Consider the following 18992-nt stretch of genomic DNA (forward strand, 5'->3'; position numbering starts at 1 on the left):
TTTCTTGAGCAGCAGATCAGCATGTGACACTGAAGACTGGCTGAAAATTCAGCTTTGCCATCATCACATGAATAAATTACATTTTACAATATATTAAAAACAAATATAAACCAATTATTTTAAATTGTAATAACATTTCACGAAATACCTGTTTTTACTGTATTTGTGAGCAAATTAATATATAGCCAGGGTGAGAATAACAAACATATTGAAAATATTAAAAAAATCTTACTGACCCCAAACTTTTGAATGGTAATGAGTACAGTACAGTACAATAAAGTACAGTACGTGAGAAGGTCTCTTAATGGACTTTATGCACAGCTGCACTACTTCCTGAACTTTAGCCAGCTCCTTTGTTTCCTGTCTGCCATTATTGGACAAACTGATTAATCCAGGTGTGGATGATTATTGTTGTTGGTCAGGCACACCTGGATTAATCAGTTTGTCCAATAATGGAAGACAGGAAACAAAGGAGCTGGCTAAAGTTCAGGAAGTAGTGCAGCTGTGCATAAAGTCCATTGTAAAGATGCAGGACCTCCCTTTTAGTCAAGGAATATAGATAAAAGTTACCACATTATTTTATCTAGAGACACCCCCCATTTTATTAATTATAAATATTATTGATGATGGTAGTTTTTAATCTGGCTAATTAAAGAAGACTAGAGATTTTCAAACAATACATGCATGATTATAAAATAATAATCATTTACATGTCTAATGCATTTATTTCTCTTCATTTACTTGTCTGATCCAATATTCATTAACTGGAGGCAATCAAAAAGTCTATGTAATGAAAAAAAAATGTTAATACTTGAATATCAAATTGATAGAAGAGGCTATTAAAGTCGTCATAGAATCAAAATGGACCCCATTTACTTTGTTAGCACACATTTCTAGTCTTGTGGTGAACAATTAATCCGTGCAAGTTAATACACAGAAAAAAATGTGTTTGTAATCTTTAAACATTTGCTTCCGGTCTGGAATGGCGTTCCTTCTTTGATGACTTCAGTTTGAAGGCTTGGGTTGAAAACGCTTAACCACTCGCCTCAAACCGCTAGTCTGCTATGAGCGAAGGATGGAGAGGAGGAGTGCTAAAGTAAAACCCTGCCCTCTGTTCAATGTTACGTTTCACTAGGAAATACGTCACAAGACTGAAGTAAAGTCTGTTCACTGGGACTTTAAAGAATATAAAGAAAAATAGCTGGCTATGTTAACAATGTTCTGAAATCAATTTCAAACATCGTATCACCCAAACATCCAACATCAAAACTGATCATATTTTACTTTGTGAACAGATACAGATACAAGCATGTTACAAACACCTACATGAACACACACACATTTCGCTATCTTTGAGGGTTTTCTCTATTGACTTTTTTTACTGGTACTGTTGTTGTTTTTTACTTTTACTTTTTTTATGTTTATTCTTATATTAACCCTACCCCCAAAACCTACCCATTACAGAAAACTTTGTGAATTTTTACATTTTTCAAAAAAAGCTTGTTTAACTCATGGGGACTCAATGACAACACACACGCAAGCACGCACGCACACACGCACACACACACACACACACAGACACACATACCTTCAGTCGGAGGCGTATGGTGTTGCAGTCCCTCAGCGGGTTGAGTTTAAGCGTATCTCCCAGATTATTACAGGTGGATTTCAGGTGCTCGAGCTCACAGCAGACACACACACCATCACTGTCAAATTTGATCTGCAGAAGGACAGAAACAAACTGTTTTCAGTTTCATGCAAGTCAAATGATTGTTTCTGCATAAAATGGACAATAGAATTGTGTGACTGCTCAAGGTGAAAACACAAACACGTAAATAGGGCAGGCCAGGGACAACTGTGGCGCACTCAATTTCTTCATAAGCACGTTACAGTGATGACACTTGTTCAGCACACATTAAATATAGTTCTCTGTCTGCTGGAAAGAAGCAGGAGAGAAATGTTCACAAAAACTGATTTTGAGGCACATTTGAAATATTCAGCTGTTTAGATGCCTTTGAAAATAAACTTGTTAGTTAGAAGTTTCCATAGATGGCATATTAATACTGTAGCTGGCAGCAATATCAGACAGCGTCATATTTATAAAAGAACAAACTACCTAAATTCAATCATTTTTTCAATATAAATGTATAATAATATATTAGTCTGTAACCCCTTATTTGCAAAATGGTTTCTACTGTGTCATACACAAAGTTGCTGCATATTTGTGGAAAATTACTGTATTGAAAAAATAAGATTCAATTAATTAATTCATTATGTCTTCCACATTGCAACATTTATAGGCTTCCTATATTCTTGAACCCAACAGCTTTAGCCTAACCCTTCATGTTTGTTAAGAAAGATCTTAATAAATCCCATACATGGTGGTCCAGCATTATAAATGCTTTGTGTTAGACTGAAACGAAGTCGCCATTTGACCCATATTGCACAAAAGCGACGTGTGAACTTTGCAAGCAGGGGTTAATTGAATCGAGGAAACAACTTCATTAATATTTCAGTCATGGCAGGATCAAGTCTCTGAGGAGGCGAGTGTTCAGCAGGCAGAGAAGAGAGATGCTTAATCCGACATGCTAATCCCTAAATCAGGTAGAGTAGAGACTGTTGGAGACAGAAGTCTGTCTATAGCCTGGTCTGAAGCGGTAGACAAAGGGAAGGAAAATCACCTGACCTGTTTTAGCACAACAGCTCAAGGTGTGAACCGTCACTGGGTTCTCAATGTCATGTTTCCATGACGATAGGTGATTAAAGCAGTGTTTTGTTTTGTTCAATTATCGAGAATTACTGGAGGATTATGAAGGTCCTGTTTACGAAAAGGACAATGGAAAGATCACATTTACATTTACATTTAGTCATTTAGCAGACGCTTTTATCCAAAGCGACTTACAACTGAGGACTACAGCAAGCGAGTCATCGTGAAGAGGCAAAAATAACGCAAGAAGTGCTCAAAATACAAAGTTCAGGCATTGCTCAGAGTAGCATAAGCCAAACAAGGGAGGATAAAAGTTTTTTTTTTTTTTTTTTTCATCTCCATTTAATTGGTTCATATGTTTCTAAGATAAGTATCTTGTGAGACAAAACTCTCCGCTCTCTGTTGATTGAGGGAAACTTTAAATGCCTGGTATTGCTTCTGCTTGCTGAAAAATAAGGTTAATATAATACAATAAAAACTAAAATAAACCTTAATAGGTTCCCACTCATTTCACACGTCACCATTTAAGCTTCTTTTGATTGCTGGGAGAAAAAGTATGATCATTTATATTTGATTATATGAATGCAGGATTTCATATCAAACTTCACAGTAGACATAATGATTGAAAGCACCTGAATATTTCATCTGTGTGACACGTTCAATCTATTGAACTCATGGCACATGATGTGTGTGCTCAACCCTTTGTGAGATGAATCATTAAAGCATTTTCAGGTACCGTTTCAAAGAGCCATCAACACTCACCGTGCATTCATCTAAAAAAAACATCTGATCATTATTTATAAAGAAAAAAGTGATGTGTGTTCTTACTGACTGCCTACTATACGATTTCAGCTTCTAATTATCGCTGAACTAATTCACTATTTAACTCATGGTTGAATTACTCACTACGCCATTAATGTCGTTCAAGTCAATTTTCATGTTTTAATGAATACTGTATAAACATATACTGCATTCACATTCAAAATAAAATGTAAAAGATTATATGGTAATTTTTATATGGTAATATGGTAATTTTATTGTATAAAGCAGAAGCTTGTGTTGAAAATGAAACCCACAAACACAACAGATCACTGATAGTAGAAAAAAGCTGAAATGAATTCAAAGCCTCCATCCATAACCTGAAAGCCAGTCATGCATTTAATTGTGTTTGAAACAAACAAATATGACTTACCTGGTGATTAATGTACACAGCGATATGGTTGAAGAATTAATAGCTGTAAGATCTTCCACTTAACTCTAGCAATTGTTTTTCTAGCATAGCAATTTAGTGCTAAGTTTTATTTAAAGAAATTCATAATAAATGAATTTGCCACCCATTTTGAATACTACTTCTCAACTGATCATTTAGTTATTTATTGCTTCCACACCAGGCGGATAAATGGTCTTAGAGCTGGAGAGGGGTGTCCAGTTCTGGATAACAGAAATGGGGGAAGCCGTGCTGAGCTGTTATGCCGTGCTGGGCCAGCACTGGACCCACTGTAGAGCTGATAAATCAAGCTCAATAGAAAGCACAGCAAAGACTGACTGCTCTATTAATCTCCTTTATAAGCCTTCATTCAAAGAACACAATGGACGGCACACAAACATACTGTGGCATTCATTGAGGATATTCTCCAGTATCAAAAACAACAATTTAGAGGTATTCTGATTTTGCCATAATAAAATAAAAGAGATTTTTTTTTTTAGATTCTACATTTTAGTTCTATAGATTTAGCTCTTCAATTTGCAGCTTTCATACAGACCATTTTCAGTTTAACTGTAAAATAAACATTCATTATGTGTTCTCATATGCAAACAACGTCTCAAGAATTTGTTTCCTCTCTAGCAAAGGCAAAGGGATCTCGCGACAGGACATTCGGCACTAGCATGGCTAATTTACGTGAACTGACTTTCACTATGAAGGCTCACCCACTCCTATTCACTCTCATCTGCTGCACTCTTTATTCCCCCCAGAAAAGTTATGATTATGATTTGTGTTTTTTTTTGCTAGAATATCCCTGTGAGCTTCGGCTGCTGATCGGGCACCCGTTTTAATGAGGACAAAGGTGGTGGGTGTTAATATTTATTTCTGCTCCAAAAGAATCTTACAGGACGTAAAAAAGGGTCCCGGCAGACACTCTCATTTTCTCTGCCTTAGCGAATTAATGTTGAGCTAATTTCACTGAAATCTTGACAAGGGCATAGTGTTAATGAACGATGCTCTTGGGAGCTGTAATTGCTCAATGGATTGATTCTTTAGTGACAGGCTACTTTTGAGAGGATGATAAAATACACAGGTTTAGGACTAAGCTATTTTCAGTTTGGACATACGAATCCATTTAACGTTTCCTTTACAACAAAGAAGTGATTTCAGACATGTGTTTGAGGACATGGCTCTCTCACCAGCTGACAGTCCTCCAGAGAGTTGACCAACTGGGCATTCTGACAGGAAAGGATGGCTCCTGCGAGGTTCAGCATCACACACACAGCAGACAACAGCATGAAGAAAGTTATCTGTGGAGAAAGAAAGGGAACAGACTGTCAGTTTCTGAGGTTATCGTGGTATTTTAAGACTCCTAATCAACAAAAAAACAGTAGGATGCCATTTTTCACCTCATTAAACAGCCTTTGCAGAAGGATTCCACATTCAGGGATCCCACATATTGGCCAACGGTCCATGACCTTTCCAGTTATTTGTGAAATATGTACACTATCGTACAAAAGTTTGGGGTTGGTAAGATATATCAAAGTGTTTTTTTTAATCTTATGCTCACCAAGGCTGAATTTTTTAAATCAAAAATACAATATAAACAGTAATATTGTGAAATTCCATTACAGTTTTTAATAAATGTTTCCATTTTAATATATTTGAAAATGTAATTTATTCCTGTGATGTCAAAGCTGAATTTTCAGCATCATTACTCCAGTCACATGGTTCTTCAGAAATCATTCTAATATACTGAATTGCTGCTCAAGAAACATTTCTTATTATCAATGTAAAAAAAAAAACAGTTGTGCTGCTTATTCTTTTTTGTGGAAACGATAATAATTTTAGTATCACTTTAGTTTAGGGTCCAATTCTCAATATTAACAAGTTGCTTATTAGCATGCATTTTACTATATTGGTTGTTTATTAGTACTTATAAAGAACATATCAATGCCTTATTCTGCATGGCCATTTACTACTACCCAATAATACCTAAACTTAACAACTACCTTACTAACTATTAATAAACAGTAATTAGGAGTATATTTAAAGTCATATTTAATAGTTAATAGGGAGAATTGAGCCCTAATCAAGTGACCAATTGTTTTCAGGATTATTTGAATAGATGAATAGAAAGTTTAAAAGAACAGCATTTAGTTACGATATAAATCTTTGGTAACATTATAAATGTCTTTGTTATTATGTCACTTTTGATCAATTTAATGCATCCTTGCTAAATAAAATCATTAATTTTTTTTTTTTACTCCAAACATGTATATTATGAAATTAAAATAATAATAATGAATGTTGATTTGATAGAGTTGAGCATAACTAAAAATAAAAGAAGATATATTTACTACAGAATTTATGACTTTTAAAGATATTTTTCCTACTTTTCACAACAATGTGTTCCGTGGCCATGGGAGCCCTGGAAATTGGTGCAGGATCTCTCCCTCTCTCTCTCTCTTGCTTACACTTTCTTCTTCATTTTTCAGTGTTTAGACTATCTGATTTCTAATCTTGCTATCTAGTTTATTTGCAAGACAATTTACAAAGTCTAATCATTACCAGAGTGTGTTTAGTTTATCAGACCAAAAATAAACCAATTGTGGTTTATGGGACTTGGCGTAAGAGCGTGAAAGATCGAACATGATTGATCAGAACTAAGCATCCATGGGGAAAGCAAAAGGAACAGATGTGACTAATAATTAAAGCACTCAATAATCAATGACTTCAACCAAAACAATTAACGCTGATCTCACCATCTGAGCCCTGGCTCATTACTGTGAGAGACGGCCCCTAACAGCTCACATGAATAAATGAATAACACAAGTGCACTTCAGAGCATTGGGCTATTTTTTTCTGGGTGTTGATATACTACCTCTCCCACAATTCCTCAGTAGGCCATGCTGATACACAGCCAGTGACATATGGTCAGCTAGAGAAACCAATCTTTGCGTAATTCCCCCGTCCCACATCCTATCAATGCGGACCCGTGCCGCTTGATAGATCTCAAGCGTGGTCATTTTTCCTCTTTTTGCACTGCTGGCAGAACCGCAACTCCTGGTTCCTCTCTCCCAACTCTCCATTAAAAACAATTCTCTTTATTTCTGAGCTGACACTTCTGGGATTTCAGTCCTGAAGGATGAAATACGTTGGACATGCTGTCTGCTTTAAATCACAGTTTGTGTGTGGGAGAACATCAGGTCCAGCCCGGGCAGATGACTGGCTAGGACACTGAGCCGTATATCAGCACCGGCCTTACCTCCACAACACGATCATTTACTAATGAGGCCCTCTACCTGACGGGACATTAACCTTGCAATACCAGACATGTGACAAGTGGAGAGAGAAAGAGATTGAGTGAGAGGAGTTGAAAGTGAAAGTTAGAGTCACATAGATGCAGATTAACGCTTACAATATGCGGGAGGGGGGTGTGAGGGATGCTGGGAGATATGAATGTCAGGCTACCAGCAAACTGGAAATTTAAGAGGCTGATGTACGAGGAGGTTCGCAAGTGTCCTGGGGCTGTGAGGGTCCTTGGCTCAGGCGCACAGGAAACCTCACGCTTGCTTTCCTCCACACTTAATAAAGTGCAGACATAGTAGAGATGACATGGTGATCCATTGCAGCTGAATGACTGAACTAGGTTGTGTTCTGTCTTGCAGACCAAAGGACACTGAAAGGTTACGAGCATAGGCAGGGTGGGAATCTATGCATCCAAAAAGGATTAAAAAAATGTGATTTACACACATCACATTTGTTGTTGCTTGCTGTGGGAAACTGGATTTTCATAATTAATCACTGACAACAACAACGATGTTAGAATGTTTTTCTTGTACAAGATGACAAATATGACACCAAACCCGAGCTTCACGCGGGAAGGTGACATCTCCATCACTTTAGAGAGAGAAAACACATTACAGCACAAATGATGGCTGAGGACCAGGTTAAAATGCAGGCAATAATGAGGCTGATTTTGTAAAGCAAAAATTGAAAAGATGTTATTCAGAACACGAGTGATAAGGGAAAGCTTAATGGGCCACTCTTCAGACGTCCTTTCAATGCAAGCTGAGCGTAGCCAATGAAACACACCATTCCTGTCTATCTCTAATTTACTCTGCTGGTAGTACAGAGGAGGGAAAATGGTTCTTTCAGCAAATGCTTTGTAGTTTGCAGTGAGCAATATCAAAAGACAAATTCAGTTGCTATGCTTTGAATCTACTCCTGCAACTCAAATTCAATCTTTAACTTTAATTGCAACATGCTGTCTTCTCCAACTGGTTCACAGGCATTCTGCAGGTTGCCTGGGCTTTTGCTTTAGCAGCAGCTTACATACTAACTGTATAAATATGATATCTGCAGTCATTTGCAAACGTTTGGGGTCAGTAAGATTTTTTTCCCCAAATAAATTACTTTATTTTAGCAACGATACACTAAAATGATTAAAAAATGACAGCAAAGCATTTAAAAAAAAAAAAAAATCAATAAATGCTGTTCTTTTGAACTTTCTATTCATCAAATAATCCTGGAAAAACAGTTTCCACAAAAACATAATGCAGGACAACTGTTTTCTACTGTGCTAATAATAATAAATATCATATTAGAATGATTTCTGAAAGGATTATGTGACACTGAAGACTGGAGTAATGGTTGCTGAAAATTCAGCTTTGTCATCACAGGAATAAATTATATTTAAAGATATAAATAGAAAACAGTTATTTTAAATATATTGGCAATAATATTTCACAATACCACTGTTTTCATTGTATTTTTTATCAAATAAATACAGCCTTGATAATCATAAGAGACTTTTGAACATTTGAACGGTAGTGCATATAACTATAAAAATGTACTAACTATATTTAATATTTTATATATAAATAATAATAACTGTATACAAAAATATTTTTAAAAATACATTAATATAAATGCTATAAAAACTATAGTCATGAGGCCTAATGCATTAACTAATGTTAACAAATTGAACATTATAGACAGGATTATATATTATAGTCAGGGTAGTGCTATATGAAATAGTTTGACAGGCATAAAAAAACGAGGCAGTGAGGGATGTAACAACATACCAATTGTTCAGTTGACGAAACATCTTCCAAAAGACTTTTATTAGTCAAAAACAGTTTTGAAAGTTGTGACTTTTGACATTACATGCCATTGAAAAGACTATAAGTCCATCCCTTACAGACTCGTTTACACCTGCGTAAAATTCAATATGGCGCCTATAAGATCTATTGGAAAGTGTTACCGTTAAAGATATTATAACTTGCTGAATCATTCAATACTCTAAATAAGCATGTTGCATGTTAGTTGTCTCTGTCTGGCTAAAATCTCCTTTAGGAGTGTTGACTCCTGAGAGCCCAGGCCCTGATGGACTAATTACCTCGCCTGGCTCCATGCTGCTGTTTTCTAATTACCGTGTGGGTTCACATATCACTGTTTAACAGGTTCTCATTAATTACAGCCCATCTGCCACCTGCATCCCAAGCAGTACGACGAGTCGTCTGGCACATGCCACTCACAAACGCCAGCGCTGGGCGCAAATGGTCTTCAGCTATGAAACAATTCACACCTGTCAATATGGCTGTGTATTGGCATTTAGGTTTAGCATTATTGGCTGAAAGGGTCCGGTATAGGGGGAGGAAGTCTAGTGAGATGAACTACTGGAAAGACCACAGCAAGAAGCTGAGAGACATTTAATATAGAGGTTTTAAAGAAAACAAAATCGGGATCCAGAACCTGGAGCTAGAATGTGGGCTGAATAATAGCAAACATATTTGTTCTTGGACCACCTGGTGGAGATACAAACACATGGATGATTGTGCTCACTGTGACAAAAGAACCACCTACCGTCCAATCAACACCACCCGCCCCTCATATCAGCAGCTTCTGAGCCAGAGATATATGGTTTGAACAAGAGGAGCCGGGCATTAAAACAGAAAATAACTGGCAGATTGTGATGAGATACAGCTGGTGCTTATTATAGTTTGTCATCGGCACCATCAATTCAGTGTTGTGTATCTAGGGACACTTTTTATTACGTACACGGGACAAATACGGTTTTATATGGCTTTTATTTTCGATTTTATTTATGCACACAAATTAGAGGCTGCAAAGACACCGTTATATCACAAATGAATGTACATTATAAACAACAGTAATTCATCATTTCATAACAAGGCCTGTTCTAATGCACAAAAGCAGTGTTTTCTCTTTTGCATTTGCCCATTCTTCACTACTTGGACTACCTTACGTTTTTCTTAGAACAACATGTACGTATACAATCTGAGATGTATCACTGTGAACTGCAGAGTGCCAATCTTCATCGCCAAGCAAAACATGTGCATGTCCATATGTGGTGTGATTTATGATGTCTTATTTACATGTTAAAAAAAGTTATAAAACAGTGTTAATCCTAAAACAGCACCTAGTTTCTCCATTGTAGGATCAGTTAATATTATCAAACTCACTGTTCAGCAGTGGAGCAGTCAAGCATTTCCCGCTCAATAAGCTCCCGAGAGTTTAACTGCCTTGAACATAGGCTGATGCAATCTCGCAAATAAGACTTACAAAAACGTACACTTAGCCCATTTAACAGAGCACTATTTCTCCTCAGGGGATACGGGACCTTTAACACCTTCTATGCTTATTTTCAAAAAGCTACATTTATCAGGCCATAAATTCAAATTCCAAACACAATTAGTTTTATTCCATCCATGTGTGTAGATTTGGGTTTGAATGGTAGAGGCATGTTACTACCAAACCAAAAGACTACTGAACAATTCCTAGCAACATTTGAAAAAGGATTAAATTGTGAAATCATGTAATTATCAAATGTAATCTACCTAAGTGCAAAATTAGCATATTGTATTTCCCTTTCCAAAATAAATTAACAGTTAAAAGCTTGTTTAAGCCTGATGTGTTCACTCTAACATAAACCTGCGTTCACCTCAAATTCTTTTAAAGACTTTTTTTATTTTTATAAAATCATTATACTTCAGTGTATTATTTGGACATGAACAGTTGATCAACAGTGGAGATGTTTGTTTGGTTATTTTACATAGATGAGTGAGTACTGTGTAATTGTGTACTGTGTAATTGAGGAAATGTGTAAATGAGTGAAATGTTGCTCGAGTTGCAAACCAAAGCCTCTGGTTTGCCAGTGTTTTTTTGTTTTTTTTTGCCATAGTTCTTTGTTGTATCATGACATCAAGATACAGATTATCAAATGCATCAAAGCAGCTTTTTAGAAGAACATGTTTAGCTAGAATGGGAATTTCAACAAAATTCTCATTCACACATAAACACATCAGCAAAATCATTTAAAGGGATATTCACACCACAATAAAAAATGCTGTCATTATTTACTCACCCTTATGTATGACTTATACCTGTGCTCCTGAACACTAAATAAAATGTCCCTAACAATTAAAATCCAATCTACAACGTTGCCTAACTCGTGACTGCAAAACTAACATCACTAGCTAAGAAAAGTTCTGGAGCAGGGACATTTAGCAAAAAGGAAACCCTTCATCATTGACTTCAAAGATGTCCAAACAAAGCCCCAAGAGACACATTCCTAAACAAAATCCACATGCTTCACCAAACTGTAAACACACTAGGTCCTTAGCTATCTCTCACCCCCATGACTCAATTTATCAATGTCAAATACCTAAGAAAGAAAGAAAAAATCACCCCAATCAATTTGCAGACAGGGTGATGACTTACACTAAGCACATCTCTGTCTCTGTTTGATAAACAGAGGTGTTGGGCAGGTCTCAGACCCCGTCACTGCTCTCAGCTCAGTCTAATGTCAGCTGCTAATTGCCCTGCTGATGGAGGATTACCTTTCATCATGCCAATCCTCTGTCTTTCCCATTCGGCTCCTCATTACACTCATTAGCTATATGGTGGCGGAGGGAGCATGTAGTATCAAGAGCACATCATGAATACCAAAGAAAAAGCGAATGTGTCCATCACAGTCTGGGTATGCTGGCTGCATGAAGGAGATTGAAGGCATTCCTGCTGTGTTAGCTATTTGTGAAATTGATTTTTACATTTATACTACAAAATTGCAGATATGTCATTAATATCGGTCACGTTTTAGTTGGTAGGTATAGGCTAATTACACCCTGCTGGAAGATGACATACAATTTCTCTCCTTAAAAAACAATTGATTTAGTAAAAATCACAATTATTTCACTATAGTGGTATGTTTTGACCATTTTCTGGGGGAGAAATGAACCTCTGAGCTTCAGAGTGATTATTCATAAGTTTAGAATCCTGATGGGTGACGTGCCAGTCAAGCAAATGCCATTGAGATAAATGGGAATGCTATCAGATAGCTTTGTCCATGAATTGTAGACCCCGTTGATTATTCATTTCGGGAAGATGACTCCATTCTCAGAAAAACTTCTACACTGACAGCCAATTTAAACATAGTCTCCTGACCCTACACATACTCAAATAACCTCCGTTTGACTTGTGACTTTCGGAAAAGAGGGAGCAAAAAGGGATAAATAAGCAATTATTGGCAGAGCTCACACAAGTGGATTCAGAGCTAGCTTAACCTGTGAAATCCGCAAACATCTAAATTGGCCTAGCTGAATTAATGGATAAAAAAAGATTAGACCGGCAACTACGAGAAGCCGAGAGGTTACAGCCTGTTCACACTGCTGACATGCTGGTTTAGCATCCTGCCCGCCTCTGCGGCACAAATTAGTATTTAGTCTGCAGCACCTCTGCGACAACACATCATTTATTTTCAATTATCTCTGCCCGGATGAGATCGGGACAGCGTTGTTTTGATGCTGTCGTTCTCTCTGTCTTTCTTAGAGTTTGTTTACTTCTAGGACATCCATTTTGTTTTGGCTCCTGCCAAATCACTTTCCCACATCCTAGAATACTCACCTTAAGGGCAGAGAAACATACATCAATCTACTGACAGTCAAAGGTGGATTCATTTACCTGTTCTTCCTCTCGCTTCTTTTTCTTTCTCAAACGTTCTCTCTATTTCGCGTCACCATTCCTGTCATTGTTTTCACGCTTGGGGAGGAAAAAGGTCTGGACCTCTACTGTCTCCCTCATTTTATCTCTTGCATTCTGTCTCAGAGTGTTTTTATGGCTTGTTAAACTAAAAGTGAAAATGACAGAACGAATGGCCAATGAAAGCCCATAAGCGTATGATAGAATTAACATTCAGGCTGGGTGAGCAAGCCTTCAGTAAAACGAAAACATGGTGTGTGTTTTGTATTGTGGGTCTTGACTTTCTGCTCTTTTCTCATAGCGACTTTGATAAACAGAGAAGAGAAAGGTTAGAGGTTGCTTTACATTCGGGAGATTAACAGGGGGATCCACGGACTACAGTGATTTACGTGTCAGAAGAATGGTAGAAAACCCTTGTCTGTCAGCAAGTATAATATGCACAGCCACAGCCGTATCTGATTAAAGCTGCGCAGCACCCATTTGTCCTGTCTCAGTGCAAATATCTCATAAGTGACTTCTCCACCCTGACCAGACGCTTAGCTCGCACCGTCCAAACAAACCCTTGAGGTGTTATTGTTAAGACTCCAAGGGCAGAGGCAGTCACGGCAATCCCCGCGTTCTGTTATTCACAGCCGTTGGATCTATTCAGGGGGAAATTTCTTAAACACCAGGAGTGGGTATCGCTTACACCTTCATTTATTACTGTTAGTTACTAATCCCTGAGAGGGTCATGATAAACAGACTGATCTATAGGCCACGACTGCTGAGGGCAGGCAAGGTTCCTCTCTGAGACACGAGGCAGAGAAAGGCCAATTAGAGAGTTTCCAAAGAGTCAAAGTAAATTTAGCAGCTGTTTGGGTAAAATGACACATAAAAAGGCCTTTAACAAAATGGTAGAATAGATTTGATTATTAATAAATAACATGAAAAACTACAGTATTCTTATACTAGTTGCAACTACTTTCACAGTCAACAGATACTAAGAATGCGTTGAGTATTTTATCATAACAAATTAATGTTACATCTTGTAAATTACAGGTAATTTTTTACAGATAGCAATACAACAAAACAAAACACTAGAAAACGAAACACTAGCTTACAGTTAAAAGAGTAGTTCACTCCAGAATAAAAAATTTCCTGATAATTTACTCACACTCATGTCATCCAAGATGTTCATGTCTTTCTTTCTTCAGTCGAAAATAAATTAAGGTTTTTGAGGAAAACACATTTTCTCCATATAGGGGACTTGGACGGGAACCAACAGTTTGAAGGTCCAAATTGCAGTTTCAATGCAGCTTCAAGGGCTCTACACGATCCCAGCCGTGGAATAAAGGTCTTATCTAGCGAAACGATCTGTAATTAAAAAAAAAAAAAAAAAAAAATAATATATATACTTTTTAACCACAAATGCTTGTCTTGCACGTCCACGACTTCACATATTACGTAATCACGCTGGAAAGGTCAGGCGGTAACCTGTCGAAGGCGGAAAATGTACGGTAGGGCAAACTTTTTTTGAATGTTCTCGACATCATTGTTTTACGTTCGTTTTGTAAACACTACTGTACTTTCTCCTACGTCACGTGTGAAGTTTCAACATGATTACGTAATGTGTGGCAAATCGCAGCTAGTGCAAGAAATGCATTTGTGGTTAAAAAAGTATATAAATGTTTTTTTTTGTTTTTGTTTTAAGAAAATGACCGATCGTTTAGCTAGACCCCTTATTCCTCGGCTGGGATCGTGTAGAACTCTTTGAAGCTGCATTGAAACTGCAATTTGGACCTTCAACCCCTTGATAACCATTGTCCACTATATGGAGAAAAATCCTGAAATGTTTTCCTCAAAACCCTTAATTTCTTTTCGACTTAAGAAAGAAAGACATGAATACCTTGGATGACGTCGGGGTGAGTAAATTATCAGGAAATTTTAATTCTGAAGTGAACTAATCCTTTAATGACTGTTAATCTGTTACATTTTATAAATTGTAACACTATAAAACAAAAACCTAACTGCATGCAATGACTATATTATCAAAACAAATTACTGCTGTATTATATATTTTAATTACAGGTATTTTTATAGTCTGCATTACGAAAAAACATAAAACTACAACACAACACAACATGGGGCAAAAAAGCCTGTGAAACAGGCAGAGAGATGTCTGGACTCTGGGTGGAGTAATCTACCGCACCAACTTAAAGACTCGTTGATTAAAATAGACTGAGGGCCACAACAGCTCACAGGGGGTCAGTCAGTGATTAACCCACACTTTTCAACTTTTAATCAGTTCCTGACCTCTAAAGAGCAAAACAAAAGGCCCTGGATGGAGCTCAAGCAGAGCAGCCTGTAATGAGGCTTCACTATTATGCCTTCTTCTACTTGCACCATGTTGCTGACATCCAGGGTTGAAAGAGACACACACAGAGAAAGGTACAGCGAGGTAGAAACCGCCACATGATAGAAGAGATCAGACTGTCCTTTGTTCCAGCGTTTCAATCAGGTGGCTCATTAATGGCCATCAGAGGTCCAACCGCGCTGCAGCCTGCTCATGATGGCCATTAGGGCTAGAGAACATCTACAGGAACACTTTTTTCTCTCTCACCCGCAACTGCATCACGTCAGATAATTAATACAGCCATATCAGAAAAAGCTATAGTGCAAATGACGTAGTCCGGGTTGGAGTTTGCTTGCCTTTGCATGGCTCCGTACACGAGAGGACGATGTGATTCAAGGCTGTAAGATATATGACCACACCATTAACACATCATGACTTTTATAGGGGCTTCAGTTAAGCTTGTTCTTTACAATTGCTCAGAACACACGAAGATGTCAAACACTAAAAGGACACACACTATAATATAACTCTGCTACTGAATGTAATGAGCAAGAGGAAGAGTTGACTTGCGCATGATGGATGCCTCTCATTCTGCTCTGACAGTTACTGTGAACGAAGAAAGTGTCTGTCTGAGCCAATCATATAGATCGGCTCTTGAACACGGCAGATGCTGTTGTTCATTCTTTCTCTCTCAAGTAAATGAGGAGAAAACAGCAGGCTGGAAATAGTTGTTTAATATTGTTTGACATTAGCCTCACAACTGGCAAAGAGACCTTGAGTACAAATCATCGCGAGGCATCAGATAAGCAGTATAATTCATATTCTAATTAATATGGTAGAATAGCTGAGACTCAGAGAGTCTCTAAAGGGAGGGCACTGCTCATCAGCCTTATCTGAAAATGGTGAATTATCCAATGCATTATCCCTCAGGAATATTACTTTCCATCTATATTTCACTCATTCTTTCTTACATTGCTTTCTCTTGCATGCACACATCCCTAAATAAAGACACTTAGGGGGCTGCTCCAGGGAAAATGCCCCAACAGTGTTAAAGATGGATAAAAGCACACCATAAGCTTTTTTAGGCCTCCCTTTGCTAATTTATCTGCGGTCTTTCATTTATGTACTAATGTAGTAATCAGAAATGTTATTAAACTGTCTTGTGTGGAAACACTCAATCTCAATAAGGTACACCACTGCTCAAAAGTTTGGTGTTGGTAAGCTTTTTTTTTTTTTAATTGTTTTTGAAAGAAGAATAGAATCATATTCTTTACAATCATCAATCAATCAATCAATCAATTTTTATTTATAAAGCGCTTTACAACAACCAAAGTTGATCAAAGCGCTGGACAGAGACAAAAAGTACAGACAAAAAAAAAAGAAAAAACAAATACAATAAAATAAAATACAGAACATCTATAAAATCATTATGCTAATCAGTCGTCCATCAGGTGTCAAAGGCCAATTTAAAGAGATGGTGCTTCAGCCTGGTCTTGAACAAGGGCAAGCCCATGATGGAGCGTAATTCCAGGGGCAGAGCGTTCCAGAGTTTTGGCCCCGCTACCGCAAAGGCACGATCACCCCACTTTTTGCACCTGGACCGTGGGACCACCAGCAGATGTTGTTCAGAGGAGCGCAGGGCTCTGCTGGGCTGGTGGAGGGTCAGGATGTTACACAAATAAAGAGGTGCAAGGCCATGGATGGAGCAGAAAACGAACAGTAAGATCTTAAACTGGATTCTGAACTCGACCGGGCGCCAGTGGAGAGAGTGCAGGACAGAAGTGATGTGGTCATGTTTACTGGTGTTGGTAAGAAGCCGGGCCGCTGCATTCTGGACAAGCTGTAGACGGTGCAGAGAGGCCTGATTTAACCCGATGTAGAGGGCATTGCAGTAGTCCAAGCGTGAACTAATAAAAGCGTGGATTGTTTTCTCAAGGTCACTACAGCTGAGAAATGGTTTGACTTTGGCCAACCGACGAAGCTGGAAGAAACTTGCCCTGATCACAGAGTCTACCTGTTTATCGAGCTTCAGACTACTGTCCAAAATCACTCCAAGATTCCTGACTACAAAACTGAGGTGGGTGGTCAGAGGTGCAAGATCGGGAGCTGCCTTTGTTGAACTAGAGGTATCAAATAGGATAAATTCAGTCTTTGAGTCATTTAGACAGAGCAAATTCTGTGACAGCCAATGTTTAATGTCATGCAGACATGTAATCATATCAGGGGATCTCTCCTCAACGACCACCAGTGTGCAGAATCCACTTGGATGATAAAGAAGACCCTTATGCTCACCAATGCGGCATTTATTTAATTAAAAAATACAATAAATTAAAAATATTGTGAACATTATTACAATTTAAAAGCACTGTTTTCTATTTAATATATTTTAAAATCGAATTTAAATCAGATCTTTTCATCTAATGGACGAAATAAGCTTGGAAAAATACAGAGCAGCAGCTTTCGTTTCTGCTCTGACAGCTGTAAGACCACGCCGAATGCCGTGAGTGTGTCTGTTAGAAATCAGGAATAGTGAGAGAACATTGTGCTTGGTATATTTTTCATCTTCAAACCAAACTTGACTCTCTAGCCAAAGTTTAAATCCCGTCCGGCTAGCACGCTTCCCATAATGTTTACGCATTAGGTCAGTAGGCGTAGGGTAGATGGTCTTTTGTGGCTGTTCACACATTCGACCACATGAGTGTTTGCACTATGAAAGCAAGTGTTTTTGACTACCTCTGGAAGTGTTCTAAAGTAGACAAGCCCTGTTTACACCTGTATTTAGTGTCGTCCACTTGTGATCCGATCGACCAAAATGGTGTAAAGGGCAGATGAAGCTGGCAGAAAACACTGTTGTTAGATGCACAAGCAAATGACTGTAAAAAAATGTTTCTAGGCAAACTAAAAGAGTGCTCCATTTGCATACATCTAAACAAACTCAAAAATATGATTTTATATGACTGAATCAAATCAGACAGATATAGCTCTTTAAGGTTGCAACTGCATGTTTTCTTTTTATAGTGCAACTGAAACGGAGAATGAAACAAGCTATTTATCTTCAAGAGTTCACTTAATCAAAGCAACGTTTGCAAAACCAGAGCTTCTAACAAAATCCATAATTAAATGCTGGATTGTTGTGGTCGAAGAACAGTATTTAAGTTACTATATGGCGGCCTACAGGTGCTAAGTTCAAGAACATATGAAATGTTCTCCATTCAAAATACTGACATATAATTATTTATCTACAGCCATGCCTCTGATTCAGATACAACTAACTTGACATTTACTCAGAGATCAGTACATGCTAAATTCAGCAATGACGTATATATGGGTTTCATTTCAGACCCACTTAGAGGACCTTAAGAGTGTCCTGAAGATTAAAGGCAGAGGAACCTCTGGGTTTGTGCAGGGATTATAAACACGAATCACTTTGTCTGTGCTTATTCTGCAGTGAAATAAACCACAGGAAAAGTAAAAGCTCTACTGACTGATGCTGGGATGTGGAATACAAACTGGAAACATTGACACAAATATTTACATACAAGCAAAAGTAAACATGGCCGGCCTGTGGGGCCCCAAGCGAGATCATGAAAATGGACCCTGTCAGTGTAAAAAGTGTAATTACATAATAATGTCCACAGAATCGCTGCAATATGATATGTAGTTTCATTTAAACCGTACACGTCCATTGGCATGCAGTGAGCAACAGCGAGCAATTCCAATTCATTCTTTATGGGGGTTGAGTG

At 37.8% G+C, this 18992-nt stretch overlaps 1 protein-coding gene across 3 annotated transcripts in view; it reads right to left on the minus strand.

The window, feature by feature from the left end:
* Window positions 1-18992, minus strand: part of fam189a1 (family with sequence similarity 189 member A1) — a 126019-nt gene that overhangs the window by 41056 nt on the left and 65971 nt on the right. For all 3 annotated transcript variants that reach the window (XM_079605128.1, XM_079605127.1, XM_079605129.1), the window contains 2 exons: window positions 5111-5221; window positions 1589-1720 (listed from right to left, as the gene is read on the minus strand). In XM_079605128.1, the coding sequence (XP_079461254.1) occupies window positions 1589-1720; window positions 5111-5221 (243 nt within the window). The remainder of the gene's footprint in view (window positions 1-1588; window positions 1721-5110; window positions 5222-18992) is intronic.

Source organism: Phoxinus phoxinus, assembly GCF_949152265.1.
Source record: "Phoxinus phoxinus genome assembly, chromosome: 2".
NCBI classification, from domain to species: Eukaryota; Metazoa; Chordata; class Actinopteri; order Cypriniformes; family Leuciscidae; genus Phoxinus; species Phoxinus phoxinus.